This window comes from Anabrus simplex, chromosome 2 (genome assembly GCF_040414725.1).
Source record: "Anabrus simplex isolate iqAnaSimp1 chromosome 2, ASM4041472v1, whole genome shotgun sequence".
In the NCBI taxonomy this organism is placed as follows: domain Eukaryota; kingdom Metazoa; phylum Arthropoda; class Insecta; order Orthoptera; family Tettigoniidae; genus Anabrus; species Anabrus simplex.
This window is the reverse complement of record NC_090266.1, coordinates 1,168,164,739-1,168,183,893: the sequence shown is the minus strand read 5'-3', so window position 1 is coordinate 1,168,183,893 and position 19,155 is coordinate 1,168,164,739. Positions and strand designations below refer to the sequence as shown.

Below are 19,155 nucleotides of genomic sequence, written 5' to 3'. Positions count from 1 at the left end.
TTCTAATTGTAGCTAACTTCTTTTCCTAACCACCGAACATGAATATTTCTTATTTTCTAAATGTACTGTAAAATTATACAAAACTTTCCCTTATTTATTCCTGGAGAGATTCAGATGGTTTGAAGTACAGTTGTTTCTCTTTTGCATACGCAGAGATCATTAACTTCCCTTTCTACAATCTACTTTACGTCGCACCGACATAAGACATGTCTTGCACGAAATACATTTCATGGTCCGGCTCCATGGCTAAATGTTCAGCGTGCTGGCCTCTGGTCACAGGGGTCCTGGGTTTGATTCCTGGCAGGGTCGGGAATTTTATCTGTCATTGGTTAATTCTGCCAGCATGGGGGCTGGGTGTATGTGCCGTCTTCAACATTTCATCCTCATCACGGCGCGCAGGTCGCCTACAGACATCAAATCAAAAGACCTGCACCTAGCGAGCCAAACATGTCCTAAGACACTCCTGGCACTAAAAGCTACATGCCATTTTATGGCTGAAATCCTGTACTCATGGTAATTAATTAATTTCAATACTAAAACAATGTATTCACTTATGAAAATACAAATTATGTCAAGTAGGGCATGTTTCATCCCCTTAGATTCCCTTTTGGAATCGTTCTAACTTCACTAAGTAGCTGACGATATACCAGAAGAAGGGCCTGGTGTGAAAATGGGAAACCACAGAAAACCATCTTCAGGGCTGCCGACAGTGAGGTTTAAACCCACTATCTCCCGAATGCAAACCAATAGCTACGTATCCCAAACAGTGCAGCCACTTGCTCGGTTTTCAACTTTTTATTTTAATGTTAATCATTTGTGGACCATTTTAACACACTTCTCAAGATACAACAAGAAGTTATGTACTCTTAAAAAGCAAAGCCATCTCCATACAGGCCATGAAGGCCTTTGCAGTAATGGAAGGTAAAAGCTTCCACTATCAGCAACCTCAGCATTAAGTGGAAATAGAGTGGTTAGTTCTATGCCCAACCACCTTTGCCAACAGGAACTAACCTGGTACTCATTTCTGGTGTAGGCTGAGTGAACATCAGGGCCCATGTACACCTCAAAAAGTGGAAATATTGTTCCTTAAATGTTTCAGTTCCTAACAGGGTATAGAACCCACATCCTTCTGTATGAAGCGAGCACAAGTGGAAATATTGTTTCTTAAATGTTTCAGTTCCTAACAGGGTATAGAACCCAGCGAGCACAAGGCAGGCCCTTTTAAGCACACTAGAGAATGCTGTAAGTACGTCTGATTGCCACCAAATCAAGAGAGCTACTTTGCAACAATGCACACTGTGCGAATTGTAGCACCATCGCTACCTCTGAAATCCAGGAATTGTGTTTTGTTTCAAGGTGTCGGTTATTTAGAAGTAACTATCATTGAAAACCACGCATCTCTGTCGTGGAATTAAAAAATATCTCTTACATAGAGGTCTCCACTATTAGGAGGTGCCGTTACAAGAAATTTCACTGTATATGTATTGTAATGTACTTCTGCTTTTACTATAAATCCAGAACGCACAATCAAGAACATATCCTACAGGGAATTATAAAAGAACATCTGAATTACTAATTCCAATTCACAACGAACACCAACACAATAGCAGTATACACAAGCATGTATGTGATATTTGGCAACATACATTTTGAATTGAGACTGATTACTAGACATAAGTTTTTCTCTCCTGAATTACTACCATCCATTAGTATAAAAGAAAGAAGGAATGTACATATACCAATAGGTAGGTCATATAGGTTTAAGGGAATTATTTTATACTGAAAGACTGGCCAATCTATATACTAAAATGTATCAGTCAGAGGAAAATGAGACATCTTAAGTACTTGCCTAAAATGCCATTAAAAGGAGTGCTCATTATACTAAAATTGCTGAAACAAGCCTTCCTGCAGACAGCAGGAACGAGTCACATAAGGGGATTCTGTAACCAAGGATTCATTTCCAAATTCAGCTTCAACTCAACAAATCAGAAGATGATGAACTTCATAAATCCCACGATGTGAAATAGAACAGTGGGTCATAGAAGAAATGCACCTACAACAAGAGAACATAATCACTAGTTTTCAAATATATACACCACACCAGAATATAAACTAATTAGTTTGAAAGGAAACTGAAGGAGAAGCTACACAATGAAAGAATACAAATTGTGCCAAGTGTCCAATATCTCTTTAAACAGACATGATATGGGCTTTTGGGCTTATGCCATGTCAAGAAAACAAGGTGAAACTCTTCAAGTTCGCAGAGAATTTTGCTCCGCATCTTCGGAAGAAAAATCTTGATTGTTCCTGAGGAAGTCTTCTACAAGAATGAGGGTTTGAATTTAAGAATATTTTACCGTTGGAGAATTGCAGTGGTACGCTCGTTCATCACCAGGTGGCTTGCTATATGCTGGCACAGCGCTCCAAGCGGGAGCTGACAACGGCATTGAGCTCCAATATGACATAACATATAACCCATAGCTTGGAATGAACCAACTGATGACGACGAACGTATGAATTTGGGAAACGCCGAAATGAAATAACAATGTAGATAGGACAGGGAAGAGAACTACCTATGTAAATCCTTAATGGCTGGCAACCACATACTGGATTAATTGATAGCCAGTGTCCCTGTTGAAATTGTTAGGATTTATACGTATTTCTACAGTTTCCCGTATAATCCTAGACCTGTAGTGTTTAGTGTGGATAAGAGCTCGAACATCTTGGAATACAACATCATGACCCAACGTTAGGGCGTGCTCAACTATTGCTGACTTGTCTGGCTGGTTGAGACGGATATTTCTTTGGTGTTCGTTGATGCGAGTCCCAATGGACCGGCATGTTTAAATTTATTTCTTACAATGTATACCTTGCCGCAAGTACAGGGAATTTTGTATACCCCAGGGTGTAACAGTGGGGACAATTTGTCTTTGCTTTTACCTAAACTATGAGCAATTTTAGTGGTGGTGCCAAACACAGTTTTTATATTATGCTTGTGAAGGACCTTGGCAATTCTGTCTGTCGTGTTGTGAAAGGAAACTCTCAAAAGCATACAGCGAGACACCTGGTGGTGAATGAGCGCACCACTACAAAGTCTACTCTCACCGGTAGTGGCTAATTTCTTCATGGAGCATTTTGAGTGGGAGGCTATAGCATCGGCGCCCATCAAACTTATGATTTGGTGGAGTCGTGTGGATGACACATTTGTGGTATGGACTGAAGGTCCTGAGAAACTTCATGTATTTTTAAACCTCTTAAATCAGCAGCATCCTTCAATTAAATTCACTATGGAGATGGAGTCGGATGGATGCCTTCCCTTCTTGGATGTTCTAGTAAGAAAGAAACCAGACTACTCCCTAGGACATACCATCTATCATAAGCCTTCTCACACAAATCACTACCTCCATGCAGATTCTCACCACCATCCAGCAAAAAAACAGGGCATTCTCATGACACTAGCCGTGAGAGTGACACGAATTTGTGCGCCATCAAATATCCAGGAGGAGATGGACACACTCAAAGTCACGTTCAGGGGTAATGGTTACAATGATGTACAGATTCATAGAGCCCTGCATCCCAGAGGGACAACTAATCAAAGCTCACAGAAAGAAGAAGTGAAGAGAACTGCCTACCTGCCTTACATTTACAACACCACAGACAGAATAGCCAAGGTACTTCGCAAGCATAATATAAAAACCATGTTTGGCACAGTCACTAAAATTGCTCACAGTTTAGGTAATGTAAACTCGTGTCCTCATACCGAGGTGGTGCAGTTCTTTTCAGGCACACCCCCAATGGAGGTGACCTGTATGAACCATTTTAAACACATACCAGTCTCCTCCAGCCATTCTTAAATTTCTGGCAGTACCGGGAATCGAACCTGGGCCCCTGAGGATGGCAGCTAATAACACCAACCATTACGCTACGGAGGCAGACATAGTTTAGGTAAAAGCAAGGACAAAATTGTCCCCACTATTACACTCTGGGGTATACATAATTACCTGTACTTGTGGCAAGGTATACATTGTAAGAAATAAATTGAAAAGAATGTCCAACTTTTCAATACAATATATCAAGGAAATAATATTACATCAGTCTTAGGACTAGTTTTAGGTATACATTGGTCAAACATGCCGGTCCATTGGGACTCGTATCAAGGAACACCAAAGAAATATGTCTCAACCAGCCAGACAAGTCAGCAATAGCTGAGCACGCCCTATCATTGGGTCATGATGTCGTGTTCCAAGATGTTCGAGCTCTTAGCCACACTAAACACTACAGGTCTAGAATTATATGCGAAGTATCCTAACAATTTCAGCAGGGACACTGGCTATCAATTAAGTAATCCTGTACGTGGTTGCCAGCAATTAAGGATTTACGGAGGTAGTTCTCTTCCCTGTCCTTTCTATATAGTTATTTCATTTCTGTGATTTCCAAATTCGTACGTTCATCATCACCACTTGGTCCATTCTAAGCTATGGGTTTTGTATTATGTCATACTGAAGCTCAATGTTGCTGTCAGCTCCTGCCTGGAGTGCTGTGCCAGCATTCAGTGAGACACCTGGTGACAAACGAGAGTACTACTACAATTCTGCAACGGTAAAATATTCTTAAATTCAAATTCTCATTCTTGTAGACGACTTCCTCGGGAACAGTCAAGATTTTTCTTCTGAAGACGCGGAGCAAAGTTCTCTGCGAAACTTAAATAGTTTCACCTTGCTTTCTTGACATGGCATAAGCCCAAAAGCCCATATCATGTCTACAAGTACAGGTCATGAAAGCATCAATGTTAACATCTCTTTAACCAATCAATAATGTTTTAACAGATGTTAGAGTATAAGTATTTTGATCTGAAAGAAGTCCTTTAGCATGCTGTTACATCTATTAATTTATATCCTAACAAACAGACAGGTACACACTGAAAATTCGTAATAAGTTTTTCCTGCTACCGACTGAAAACAGGAGAGAGGACAAGTATGTTAATTTGATGAATGCAGTGTGTAACTAGTATCTAATGTAAGTTATTCTCCTGATTTGATACCTTGCAATATTTATTTGTGAAGGCGTTAAGGCAAGGTGAACAGAGGTAGCCTCACAGACTGGAAGAACTGAAAAAATTTATACTGATATTTTAAAAATCACAGGCTGAGCAAAGTGCAAAACCTGAATCTATAAATTGAAAAATGTTATAATCTTGTTCCAAGTACTACATTCTATGTACTGAATAACTCCTGGTTACAACAAATTAATGATGCTGGAAGAACCATAGGAAATCACACTAATTCCCATAAGCTGAGTGGTGGGTATAGCTGATACATACACTGAACACACATCCATCTGTAACAGTTGCAATCAACTGAAAAATTTTGACTGAATTAATCAAATAGAAAAAAAGAAACTATTATTAATGGAACTTAACGATATTGCAAGTGCTTGCAATATTGTCTAATAACCTCTGGACAAGCACTGTAGCATGAAATGCTATTCCAGTTTTTGCTCTGCAGCTTATTTCCAATGTTAGCTAAGTGTGTTTGCCTTATTTTAAATGGTCGGGAGTGCCGCGACAAAATTGAGAAGCTGTGTTAGAGAAGTAAGAGGTGCATGGTAAATTGTAAGTTATCATAGTGGAAACCGTCAATGAAGTTCCAATCTGTAATGGAAAAAATGAGGTTGAGTGAGAAACTTGGGCTGATAAGTAAAAAATGCAAAATGGGTGTGAAGAAAGCTTTAGACTTACGGTGTTTAGAAGGTGGTTGTCCTCTCAAAACGGCCTGGCCTTCTCAAAGTTAACGGTCCCGTTCGTACGATCGAGTCTATTGTTGCCTCGGCTGTGTTTGCGAGGATGGGAGGAGCGGAGGGGGAAGGGCAGTACAGGGCTGATAGGGAAAGGGTGGGGTGGGGAGGGGGGGAGCGGTAGATAGTTGGAGAGATGGAGGCGGGGTTTGTTTTTATTACAAAGTTCTGACAAATATATGGAATGAATGTTTCAAGTAGAATGTATTCTTTTTCATTGATTTAATTTAAATTGTGAGAGGGGTTCATAAACTGATCTAAATCGATGTGGATGTTCGAGAACGTTGAGTTAGATGCCTTTTTGCTCATAATGCAAGATCTTAGGATCTTTATCTATTGATGTGTATTTGTGGCTGAATGCTTTATGATGTTGACTCATAGCTGAAACACAATTATATTTGAGAGCGTTGCAATGTTCGGCGTATATTATGACAAAACTGCGGCCTGTTTGACCCTACATAGTTGGAATCACAGGATTAGCATTCTAATTTGTAAACTCCAGAGTTCAAATATCTATTATTAATGTTGTTATTGTTGACAGTTTGTGGACTGAAAATGAGTTGGAGTTGGTGTGGGAGGTTCTAAACGCTATTTTGATGTTGTGTTTTTTTTAATATTAGAAATTTGGTAAATGCTACTATTATTGAAAGTGAATGTGGAAAACTTTTCTTTAGGAGCGGAATCTTTTTCTAGGGTAGTCTTGGGTCTGCTCTATCTCTATTGATGATTCTGCTGATGAAGCTTCTACTGAAACCATTGTGTTCTGCAATATTGCAAATAGTATTTTATTTTTTGTAATTCTTGCAAGATAAAGGAACAGTTAATGCTCTGAGTACCATGCTATTGTAAGCTGCTTTCTTACGTATGTCCGGGTGCACAGAAGTTTGTTGGATGATATTGATGGTGTGGGTGGGTTTCCTATATATATTAAAGAAAAAGTGTTGTTGCAGTTGCGCATAATGGTTAAGTCCAGGTAATTGAGGGCTTTATTGTTTTCTGACTATGATGAATTTTATATGTGGGTCAGTGGAGTTGAGAGATTCAAGTACTATGTTGCTGTTAGTAACACGGGAGTCTAAAATAACAAACGTGTCATCTACAAAGCCTGTCCAGTGTTGAATGCCGTTAATCTTACCAATGATGTGAGAATGTTCTAAATGATCGATGTAACATCGATTAACATTTTCAACACTATACTACATGCTTTCACTGCATACGAAATTTAAATTCGAACATTTAAATTCTTGAGCATTCTAACAGAACAGTTCTAGTTCATGTCACATGGTACATGAAACAATGAAATATGAACTACACTAGTATATTCTTACTGCATAAATACTTCACTTACCTTGCAAATCGTTGTTCAACCCTTTCGGAGTATCGAGGTACTTGCAGCCATAACTACCTCAGTCAATGCAGGGATGAGGCTACAAAATACAAATATCCACCAATACAGGTTGCAGTCCCACTCATCCAACACAAAATGAGCCAGCAATATTGACGCACAAGTATGACTTGCAATAGCTAACCGTGGTTAAGGTCAAAATTATCAACTCAAGAACTGTTAAAATGGCCCACTACATCATTTACCCAAGTGTGGTAAATCTTTACTTAGCTTCAATGAAGGAATAAGATATCCATGGTGTTTGGGAGACAAGCACAAGTAACCTAGGGGAAGGTAGGGATAAATGTCTGCAGTTCGTAAAATATGAGTTTTATTTAACTTTAGCAAATGGTTAGTCCAAGGTAGGCACTTGAAGTAGAGTGCAATGCTTGTGAGGTAGGTAGTAGCTTTGTTTGCACCTCAGCTAATACCACCCAGCGTACCATGCTTCAGGAAGTATGCATACGTAATATGTACGAAGCAATTATAAGTACATCACTTAACTATGGCTTCATGACATACTCTGCATGCATAATGTATAAGAAACAATTCCAAGTACATCACTGCACAGCACATCGCCTACACTGTGGCTTCAGGACACATGCATGTGTAATGGGCAAGACACAATTTTAAGTACATCACTGCACAGCAGCCTCAGATAGTATGCACATGTACGTTGTATGAAAATGTTCTACGTACAAGAAGGGAATATTTTTACACTGGAAAATATTAAGATTTTTTTACTTATTTCTCAAACACCCCGTAAACCAGACTACTACTACTACTACTACTACTACTACTACTACTACTACTACTACAATATTTTAGTACCTGAGCCCATGCTATATTCATCTGGTACAAAATAACACCTAAAAGTGAGATTCTGTATTTTACAAACTCATTCACTTACTAGACCATATTTTTGGAAACTAATATACTAATCTTGTATTTTTAGACAACGTTTGGATACTGTTGGAGGATTTATCATTCATTACCAATATATGTAGTTTGTAAAGATCACTCGTACATTAAATATCCAACCCAGTATCTTGTCATGGCACCTTTGCGGTTATTTTTCAGCAAGTCCTTGACAGTCCATAGCAACGCCATCTTACTATAAAGCTTATGGATCCTTTGTTAACATGTTTTCAACTGTACGACAGAGAGTACCAAGTTACCCTGCTGGAAATAGAGGGTCACCTCTGGAAAAGCCCACTGTATGATCAACTGTATGTAGACATCAACAAGTCTTCAGTATCCACTGGAATCTGTATGTCCCTCTACAAGTGCAACGAGACCCAATCCCTGCCAGTGCTGTTCCCACACTTTCAACATGCCATTGCGAGTCCACTGACTCTGACTGTTTTTGCTATATTTCACATTGTTACTTCCTGCCTCTGTAGTGTAATAGTTACCGTTATTAGCTGCCGTCCTCGGTAGCGGGGGTTCAATTCCCAGTCCTGCCAGAAAATTAAGATTGGCAGGAGGACTTGTATGTGGTTAAACAGGTACATCCACCTCACCTGCATTGGGGGTGTGCCTGAAAAGAGCTCCACCACCTCAGAATGAGGACACGAAATTACAATTACCGTATTTACTCGAGTATTAGACCCTTTTTCTTTCCCACTTTTACAGCCAAAAAAGTAAAGGGGGTCCAATATGCAATAACCTCAAATTTTGTGCAGTGAACACAGGACTTCTAGGCTTTTCTAGTGGCTTTACGTCGACCGACACAGATAGGTTTTATGGCGAAGATGGGATAGGAAAGGCAAAGGAAGGAAGCGGCCGTGGCCTTAATTAAGGTACAGTCCCAGCATTTGCCTGTTGTGAAAACGGGAAATCACAGAAAACCATCTTCAGAGCTGCTGACAGTGGGATTCGAACCCACTATCTCCCGGATGCAAGCTCACAGCCACGCGCCATTAACCGCACGGCCAATTCGCCCGGTACTTCTAGGCTATAAAGAGCTATAAATTGTACATGTAAACATTCTACACTATTCCTTAACAAACTTATGAATGTATTTGAGTTATACTGGCTATTTTTGATTGAAGGCAGCATTTCTAATTTAAAAAGACAAATAACGGAGAAAACTACTTTTAGGCCTAGGCCTATATATAAAGTAAATATAGTCAGTTTTAAGTACACTTATATCACGTCATTCATTAATAATAATAATAATAATAATAATAATAATAATAATAATAATAATGCTACTTGCTTTACATCCCACTAACTACTTTTACGGTTTTCGGAGACGCCGAGGTGCCGGAATTTTGTCCCGCAGGAGTTCTTTTACGTGCCAGTAAATCTACCTACACGAGGCTGACATATTTGAGCACCTTCAAATATCACCGGACGGAGCCAGGATCGAACCTGCCAAGTTGGGGTCAGAAGGGCAGTGCCTCAACCGTCTGAGCCACTCAGCCCGGCCGTCATTCATTAATTCCTCTGATGAGGTTGATGTCAGGAAGGGCATACAGTCGTAAAAACTCCCTACGAAGATTCATCTCGCTTCATACTCAATCCCATAGAGAAAAGGGAGATCATATCATATTATGCAATATTAATATGCAACCCTGCAATCGAGAGCATGAACCTTTTAAAATTGTTTTGTTCCCGACTATAGAGTCCAAACAGTGTAAATATGTTCCCAAATGGTTTCTGGAGATTGTCTCTTACATTCCCAGTTGGTGTATGTGTAGCAGAAGTCACTCCTTTTGAATAAAGCCATGTAGAAAGCGTGCCAAATCATCAGCTGATAACTAGCGTATGCTACGAGTTGTACTTCCAAATGTAATACACAGTGATTGGAAGCATTTGTTTGATAAGTGCGGCTGTTGAAACCCAGACCCATATTTTTAAGTATATTTCATGCTGGTTCTCTACATTTATCACATCAGGATTTACTTGAAGAGCTGTAAATGAAATAAGAGACCGCATTGTTTAGGTTAGGTATGATATCTCCCAGATAGTGCCAGAAGTTCCACGACTGAAAGAATAAAAATAAACAACAGGAAAGATTGCCCCATTTATGGATATCTACAGGTGTGACGGTAATGAGCTTTATCATCAGGATGTTTAATTTTGTACGTTTGTTGTCTACAGGTTTTATTAACCCATACCCTAGTATGTTTTGTTTGGTGTCTCCGAAAATCATTAAAAGCGGAAACATAAAATTATTATTATTTATTCGCTAATGGGCCAACTAGGGACCATGATAAGTTTCATTATACATTCTAGCGTTTACTCAGTTTCCGACAGATCCAGTAGGTTATCATTAGCTCACTGTGTTGAGCACAGTGTTCATCATCCAACCACTTGGCACCAGTTGTTCAATTCACATCCCGGAAAGTCCCTAAAGTCACAATGCTTTTTCTGAAAAAGTCTGGTTTGTGTGCATTGTTATTATTATTATTATTATTATTATTATTATTTGTTAGGTACATTGGCAAGTAACACAATCGTTATGACTGGGTAGTTTTTATCAGGTTTTAAACCTACTTCTCTCCAAAATATACCTATATTGGCTTGAGTTACAAGATATTAAACGATCACTTTGTTAATGATATCACCTGCTTTATTAATAGCAACAACCATGAATATTTTTCAACTAAAGTAAACTAGTTTCCGCATCCCGAGGTGGTGCAGCTCCTTTTAGACACGCCCCCCCCAGTGGAGGAGAGTTACATGTACCATTTTTACCACATATCAACCTTCCTGCCATTCGTAAATCTCTGGCAGCACGGTACTGGGAATCAAACTCAGACTCCCGAGAACGGCAATTCTGCTAACCATTATGCTGGTGGACATTCTAAACTACAAATCACAGATGTACCGCATGACTTCGACGCGTTTTCATTGTGTGGGTCATACAGACGAAACTATTCACAAATCTGTGCGATGTATCGTGTGTATGTGGCATGAGGTGTCGCTGGTCATGGTGGCAATGATATTGCTTCGTATTTCTTGAAGGTTTTGAAATCTGGATTCACAGCAAAGAAAAAGCTGCAAGTGTGGTTTGATAACTGCGTAGCCCAAAATAAAAATAGAATGGTACTGATGGCTGCTGTCTACCTCATTGCTAAAGGATATTTTGATACTATAGATATCAAGTTCCTAGTTACAGGGCACAGCTATATGCCTTGTGATAGGGATTTTGGTATAATCCAAAAATGGAAAAGTGCAAACCTATGGTTCCTGAAGAAGTTCAGGAAATGGTCAGGTCAGCCAGATGGAAAACCCCTTCATAGTCATTAACATCCAAAGAGAAGACTTTTTTGACATGGGTGCACTAGCAGATGTGTACATCAATACATCTAAACTCAGCTGACTCAACTCTTTTCAATTAGAGTGAGTAATTCCAACCAAATTCTGGTGAAGAAAACCTTCAGTGAAATTAAGGAATGGAATGCTTATTCAATCTTCAGGAAAAGGTATACAATGCAAAATGTGACACGTCTAGAGAGCCTTCCTCAGTTAAATCCATCACCTGCAATGAGTGCTGAAGAAAGAAAGATCTTCTGTCGATGCTTCCTTTCATGGATCAGAAATACCACATGTTTTACAGAAACATTTGTCAATACGGCAATTGAATTAAACAAACAATTGGAATTAAATTTCAAAACACTGGAAACTTTCCCTTTTCAGTTTTGAACGTTTTCCTTTACAGTACTTGATATTTTGAGAGTTTAGCTTTTCAGTTCTAGTTATATTTGTATGAATGATCCAATAAAACCATTATTAAAGGCAAATAAACATTACATAACATTTAAGATGTTTTTGTCATTTCCTGAAAAGAAAATACCATTTGGCACTTATACCGTTTCCCACAAACACGCCTCAATTACAGAATTATAGAGCTATAGAATTAAAATTTAAAGTTTTAGAAAATCATAGTCATCCCCATACCAAGTTGAATGGGAATTAAAAGAGGGTGAACACTCTTTATTCCCTAAGTTACATCTTTCCCAGCAGGGATTTGAATAGAGTCATTAGATTTGCTTGAAAATTTACATATACGAGTAAAAGATGATTTTAAACTTTGGAAATTTACATTTTGAAACCTTCCCCTCAAGTTAACTTTCTGGAGCAATCACATAATTAAAAGTTGTCTGCCATTACCTTGTGCTGGTGGGCCTTCCGGCGACGGGCAAGACTGCTCCTGCCTCAACTAACACAATATGCACTGTACACTGGAGCAATGAAGAAGACCAGAATGGCTCAAAATCACCCAGCATATATAGCAGAGGGAAGTTCCAGAATTCTCCAGGCAGATGGCCTGTACACACCCCCAATTCTCATTGGCTACCAAAAATATTTACAAAAATTTCTGATTGGCTAATAACTTAAGGAAGAAGGAAGGACAGGAAGTGCTGATAACTTCAGCACATAATAAAACAATTTACAAACACATAAGGTTTACCAACTTAAGCACTAGCAAATTCCCTTTGAAAAACTGTCTGTCCTCTCACCAGAGGGCACATAAGTCGACAGTTGAGACATCTGAAGATTAAAGGTCCAAACTTCTTCTAATACATAGTTTCAGACTGATAACACAGATGGCCTTCTAGAAGGTGCGCAGTTCAACTGAACGGAGTATGTATACCTCCGGTACAATAACCACAGATTCTAACAAATTTTTCTGGGCCTAGGGAGAGGTCTCAATTTTCCAATGTTTTGGAGAGGAGTAGCAGTGTTACTCCTGGCGTCATGCTGTGATGAACCATTGGGTATGACTTCAGTCACAGCTGGTAGTGATTGAGGGAACTCTAACAGTACAACAGTATGTCACAGTCATCCTCATGTGTCACCTCTCATGCGACAGTACCTTGGTGCCATTTTTCAACAGGACATTACTCGTCTACACACAGCACGGGTTTCTGTGAACTGTCTGCATGATGTTGATCTGTCCCCAGTAGAACATGCATGCAACCAGCTTGGACATCAACTCCATCCCAGTGCCAGTATCCAGGATATCAAGGATGAGTTACAACAGTTGTGGGCCAGCTTGCCTCGGGAGAGGATACAATGGCTTTACGACACCCTTTCCAACCAAATCTGTACATGCATCCAGGTCAGAGGAGATGCATCATACTGATAAGTGAACTCAAACTGCCAACTTCTTTGTAAATTTGACTAAATTTTGTAATCGCTGAAATAACACACATACCTTCTCAACACGTGAAGTATCATTTCGTTTCCTCCTCCTCTTATGGGTGCTTCAATTTTTTTTGTCAGGCAGTGCAAGTATCACAGAGCTAAGTATAGTTGTAGGTTAACTTTAGGTTGGCGAGTGTTTGTGTGTATTCATAGCATGCGTGTAACACTACTGTGTCATGTTGAAATGAGAGGTGTATTCCTTCGATACCATAGTTTTCTCTTATTTGAAAAGGAGAACATCATATAGTACGTGAGGAAGCAGTAATGGCAAGTAATTTTGTGTGTTGCATTTTCTTTCCTGCTTCATTAAGAGACATTTTATTAATGGCAATACACGAGTAATTTCTGCTACCATGCACTTATTTCCGAGTATGATGTGTGTGTGAATGCATTTCTGTTCATGTTGATGAGTATTTTATTACCTTGAGGGTTGTATGTAATGTATATCAGCTGATACACATGTTGGCTGGCAACACTATCCCACCAGCTGGTGAACTGTCAAGTCAGAAGTAATGAGGATGCAACTATATATGGAGGGTAAAGGAGGTACAGTAGAAGTCCGATATAGCGAGTATGGCATATAACGAGAACTCCGTTATAACGATAACCTTTGTCCGTCCCTTCAAAATTCCTATATTAAACTGTGTATTATCCTTCGGTTACAGCGAGAGCCCTATCACTGACGCAACCGTTATTGCGACAGATTATGCACGCTCGATTTTTTCCGTTGCCGATATTTATGCACCCAGTCATTATACTGGATGCGATCGATCATCTTTGGCCCCGTATCGTTTTCTCGCTACGCCTACCAGCGAGCTCTCTCGTCGACATTCGAAGGAAATGTCGGAGTCGATTAGTAATACCCGTCGACTGCTCTTCCGCATGGAAAATGAAAGAGAAGAACATGTTTTCGTAATAAATGCGTAAATAACGTGTCCGATAACCGTTGTTAACTCGTTAAAGATAATTGCTTAATTTTAATGCTAAATACCGAAATTAAGTAAGAATGAGATAGGCCTACACCGCAAGATATGACAGAGTGCGTCATTGATTACGAGGTTAGTTTATATTTTATCGCGTCCGTTAAATTATGGAAAGGCTTATTATCATGTAAATTTATGGCGAGTAGGTTATAATTTCTCTACTGGCGCTTGAAGTATGTTTCATCATATATATAGTACAGTTAAGTTAGGATAGGTGACTATCTGAATAACAAAACTGAAACGTTTGCCACAAAGTGCGATCAATCATCTTCGGTACAGTATAGTTTTTGTGCTAATTGCATTTGCAAGCTCTTTCTCTTCAACATTCGAAGGCGATATTGGAGTCGATTAGTAACACCCGTCGACTTCTGTTCTCTAAAGAAAATTCGAAATGAAGAGGATAACACGTTTTCGTAATAAATGTGTAAATAACGTGGCCGATAGCAGCTGTTAACTCGTTAGAAATAAAGGGTGAAGTAAACGATCTCTTAATTTTAATGGTATACCGTATACTGAAATTAAGTAAGAATGAAATACACCTCAAGATATGGCAAGGTACATTACTGATTTCAGAGGATAGTTTATATTTTCTCGCGTCTCGTTAAATTTCGGAAAGCTATTCACATGTCAATTTATAGCGAGGAGGTTATCATTTCTCTACACGTGTTTCAAATAGGTTTTCATGATAGGTACATATACGGTTAGGTTACGTGACGCCATTTGAAGAAGAAAATTTTTTTTTTTGCTAGTTGCTTTACGTCGCACCGACACAGATAGGTCTTATGGCGATGATGGGCCAGGAAAAGGCTAGGAGTGGGAAGGAAGCGGCCGTGGCCTTAATTAAGGTACAGCCCCAGCATTTGCCTGGTGTGAAAATGGGAAACCACGGAAAACCATCTTCAGGGCTGCCAACAGTGGGGTTCGAACTTACTATCTCCCGAATACTGGATACTGGCTGCACTTAAGCGACTGCAACTATCAAGCTCGGTAAGAAGAAAACTGAAATGTTTGCCACAGAAGCCTCTGGAGTGATACCGTATTTCTCGGAATCCAAGACGACTTTTTTTTCTCTCAGAATCTCATTTGAAAAATTAAGGGTCGTTTTGCATTCGCGGCCTGATAGTAATGAACACCACTGGCGATTACCGCAGTAAACACGCTGTTTCTTTTCACCCCCCCCCGCGCGCACACACAAAACTCTATGACAATAAATGACCGCCTCTTTATCATACATCGCGAGCCGCGGCGAACGGTTGTACAGTGCCTGTGTGTAACGTCACTGGATCTCGGGAAATAGTGAAGAGAAAATGACATTCTGTTATCCTCTACAAAAACGTTTCTTAAATCTGCAGAATGGCATCAAAACATGCGAGCCTTCGAATTCTTACAAAGGCCACGGCTACTCAGTAGCAGAGTTATATCGCGTCTGCTGTACCTGGCGCTTAGTAAAATTAAGTTTTATAGACAGCAGGAATATTTTCGTGATGGATCGTCATATTGTAAAGATACGTGGAACAGTAAATTTTCAACGGGTCCTCGATGTTATGATGCCAATTTTAAATTAATGCCTATTAAACACTCGGAAATGTATAATAATTGTGCAGCCGCAAGAAAATACAGCATAGGCCTAACTAAAGCCAATATTCGGTGTTACCGTGAAGACAAAGATAGCTTATAAATGCGTACTGCACAAAAAAAATGCATTCAGTGGCCCGCAACAAGGACGCTTTAAAGAAATCGAAGATGAAATTGTGAGGTATGTGCACAAAAATGCAAGGGCGGAATTGTCATACCGCGGCGCAATAAACTCGTTCGTTGACTTTCAAAGTCCGCGATTAAGACCTATACATCGCTAACCGCTGAAGTTGGCCGAATCCGGCAGGCAAGACGTGCATGTAGCGGCAGCCAGTTATATCTGACGCCGAGTGAAAGTAACAGTTTTATAGTAAGCAAGTTTATTTTCCTGATGGATCGTCGTATTGTAGAGATGCGTGGAATGTGTATTGCCGGCAAATTTTCAGCGAGATCCCATCAATATTATGATGGCAATTTTAAGTTAATGGTTATTAAATCCGCTGAAATTAAGCATAATTGTACAGCCGCAAAACAATACGCCATAACTAAAGCCAATGTTCAACGTCTACAAATAGTCTAAAAATGCGTACTGTATAAGAAAGACATTCATATGATTTTACAAAGCACTTTTTAAGCCTCATAAAAATTTTTGAAGGAAAAAGTGAGGGTTGTCTTGGGACCGGAGAAATATGGTAATATATATTTTTCCGAATGAAATTAAACACGCACAAGTAAGCCGTAGTGTGGATATTATCTGTGAAAACGCAAGTTTTTAACAAACTGATTGCCATTTCATACTGATTTTAATGTGAATAAGGGTTTTCCCGATTTTTTTTTTATTACAAAAATCGGATATACCGACAATCCGCTATAGCGAGTACATTTTTCGCCGTTATGAATTCTCGCGGACTTCTACTGTATATCAAGGGAGTGCAAGCTGTGTGAAAGTAGGAGAGAGAACAGATTGGCTAGAGCAGAAAAATGGTTTGAAACAAGAAAGTGCAATCCCAGAATTACTTTTCATTTTAGTAATGGATAACATGTCAAGAGTAGCAGAGGAAACTGGGGAAGAAAAGATCAAAGTAATGGTGTGAGGAAATACGAAGGAGGTAGTTCAGGAACAGTTGGACGTATGGGATGAAATAATACAAGGTCATGGCGTTAAAATTGAGTACAGAGAAGAGCGAGACTGTGCTTACAAACAGGAAGAAGAATAGACAACTGGAGTAATGACTGGAGTGGAACAACTGAGGAAAGTGTATAGCTTCAAATAACTAAACAGCTTAATACAGGAAAAAGGAAGAAACGATACAGAAATAAGTGAGTGAGGGAGACGGGCAGAAGCACTCCTCAAAAATATTAGAAGCTTGGTGTGGAGTAAAGATGGCCTCCAAATCGGCAAAAAAGGATATACAAGATGTAGCGCATCCCAATACAGACATATGCTTCACAAACTTGGGTAATCAGAGGATTCAAGAAAAGTAGGATCCGGGCCAGTGAAAGGAAATTTTGAAAAGTTGAATAAGAGTAACAAAAATGGATAAGATAAGAAATGAGAAAGTCAGACAATTAGCACAAGTGAAACCATTGCAGGATAGAGGAATCAAGACATAGATGATGATGATGATGATGATGATGCATGAGAGAATGGAGAAGAGGAGGATACCCAGAAAGATGCATGAAATGTGAGTGGAAGGCAAGAGACCAAGAGGAAGACCAATGGACAGATGGCTGAAATAAGTGGAGGAGCAGATGAAGAAATCACGGGACTGAACCAAAGAGCAAACAGAGAGATGGGAAGAAGACAACAGACTATGGGGAGGGTTGCATTTTAAACAGACCCGGACAGGCGAGTTGGCTGTGCGCGTAGAGGCACACGGCTGTGAGCTTGCATCCGGGAGATAGTAGGTTCGAATCCCACTATCGGCAGCCCTGAAGATAGTTTTCCGTGGTTTCCCATTTTCACACCAGGCAAATGCTGGGGCTGTACCTTAATTAAGGCCACGGTCGCTTCCTTCCAACTCCTAGGCCTTTCCTATCCCATTGTCGCCATAAGACCTATCTGTGTCGGTGCGACGTAAAGCCCCTAGCAAAAAACAGACCCGGACAGTAGCTGGAATCCGTGCAAGATGTCGATGGAAAATATACTTGAAACAGATATCTCATTCCTTTCTCCAACTTAACTGCCAGTATAATGATCATATTACAGTAATTTTCATCATTATGATAATCATCTGTGGATCCTTCCATCTGTCCTATTATTTCTTGTTTTCACATCCAGTCCTCAGCTGTAAAACAATCTATTCTTCAGTGTCCTTTCTCCCCACTTCCCCACAACCTACTTGATCTCATATAGCCCAAGAACTGCTGTCCTCCTCCTCCTCCATAAATCTAACCAGTTCTTCAGTCTTTTTTGTCTATGGCAAGATGTCGACCATTCCCAATTTATCAGTATCCATTTCGATGGGGTTCAATACAGTATGCCCACTTTTTATAGCCCCAACGCAGAACAATGTCCCAGTTTCCTAAGTCACCACATTTGTAAGCATTTCATTTCAAGTTCTTCTTCTTCTTCTTCTTGATCCGGACTTTTATCAGACAACTTTTTTCTTCTTGATCCGGACTTTTATCCGACAACTTTTTTTTTACAATGTGTTTTACATTGCACCAACACAGATAGGTCTTATGGCAACGAGGGGATAGGAAAGGGGTAGGAGTCGGAAGGAAGTGGCCAGGGCTTGAATTAAGATACAGCCCCAGCATTTGCCTGATGTGAAAATGGGAAACCATGGAAAACCACCTTCAGGGCTGCCAACAGTGGGGTTTGAACCCACCATCGCCCAAATGTAAGCTCAGATCTGCACACCCCTAACCGCACAGCTAACATGCTCAGTTGCTTAATTTTAAGTTTTTTTTTTACTAGGTACTGAAATAAAATAAGAATGTGATACTTCTTCTTAAGATACAGTGGTGTGCAGAACTGATTTCAGAGGTTACGTTATGTACTTTTGCGTCTGGTTAAATTTCAGAAAGGCTAATCCTACGGTATGTAAATTTATAGTGAAAAGGCTATCATTACTCTACAGGAAGCTTGAAACATGTTTTCATAATTCATGAACGGTAAACCTATAACAAATTCCAACTTGTATGTTTGGGAAGTTCCACCTTTCCACCACTTTAAAATCTTACGATTTTTCTGTAACCGTACGTATGTACGATCCCCGAGTTTTTAGGTTAGGAAATTTTCGTATATAGTTT

The 19,155-nt window shown here is 39.6% G+C and overlaps 1 protein-coding gene across 1 annotated transcript in view; it reads right to left on the bottom strand.

Annotated features, from left to right (window-relative positions):
* Positions 1-1,258: 1,258 nt before the first annotated feature.
* Positions 1,259-19,155, bottom strand: part of LOC136863380 (transmembrane protein 107) — a 56,614-nt gene continuing 38,717 nt past the window's right edge. The window contains exons 4-5 of the mRNA XM_067139783.2: positions 7,142-7,317; positions 1,259-2,053 (exon numbers count right to left, since the gene is read on the bottom strand). Of these exons, the coding sequence (XP_066995884.2) occupies positions 7,157-7,317 (161 nt within the window). The 3' untranslated portion in view covers positions 1,259-2,053; positions 7,142-7,156. The remainder of the gene's footprint in view (positions 2,054-7,141; positions 7,318-19,155) is intronic.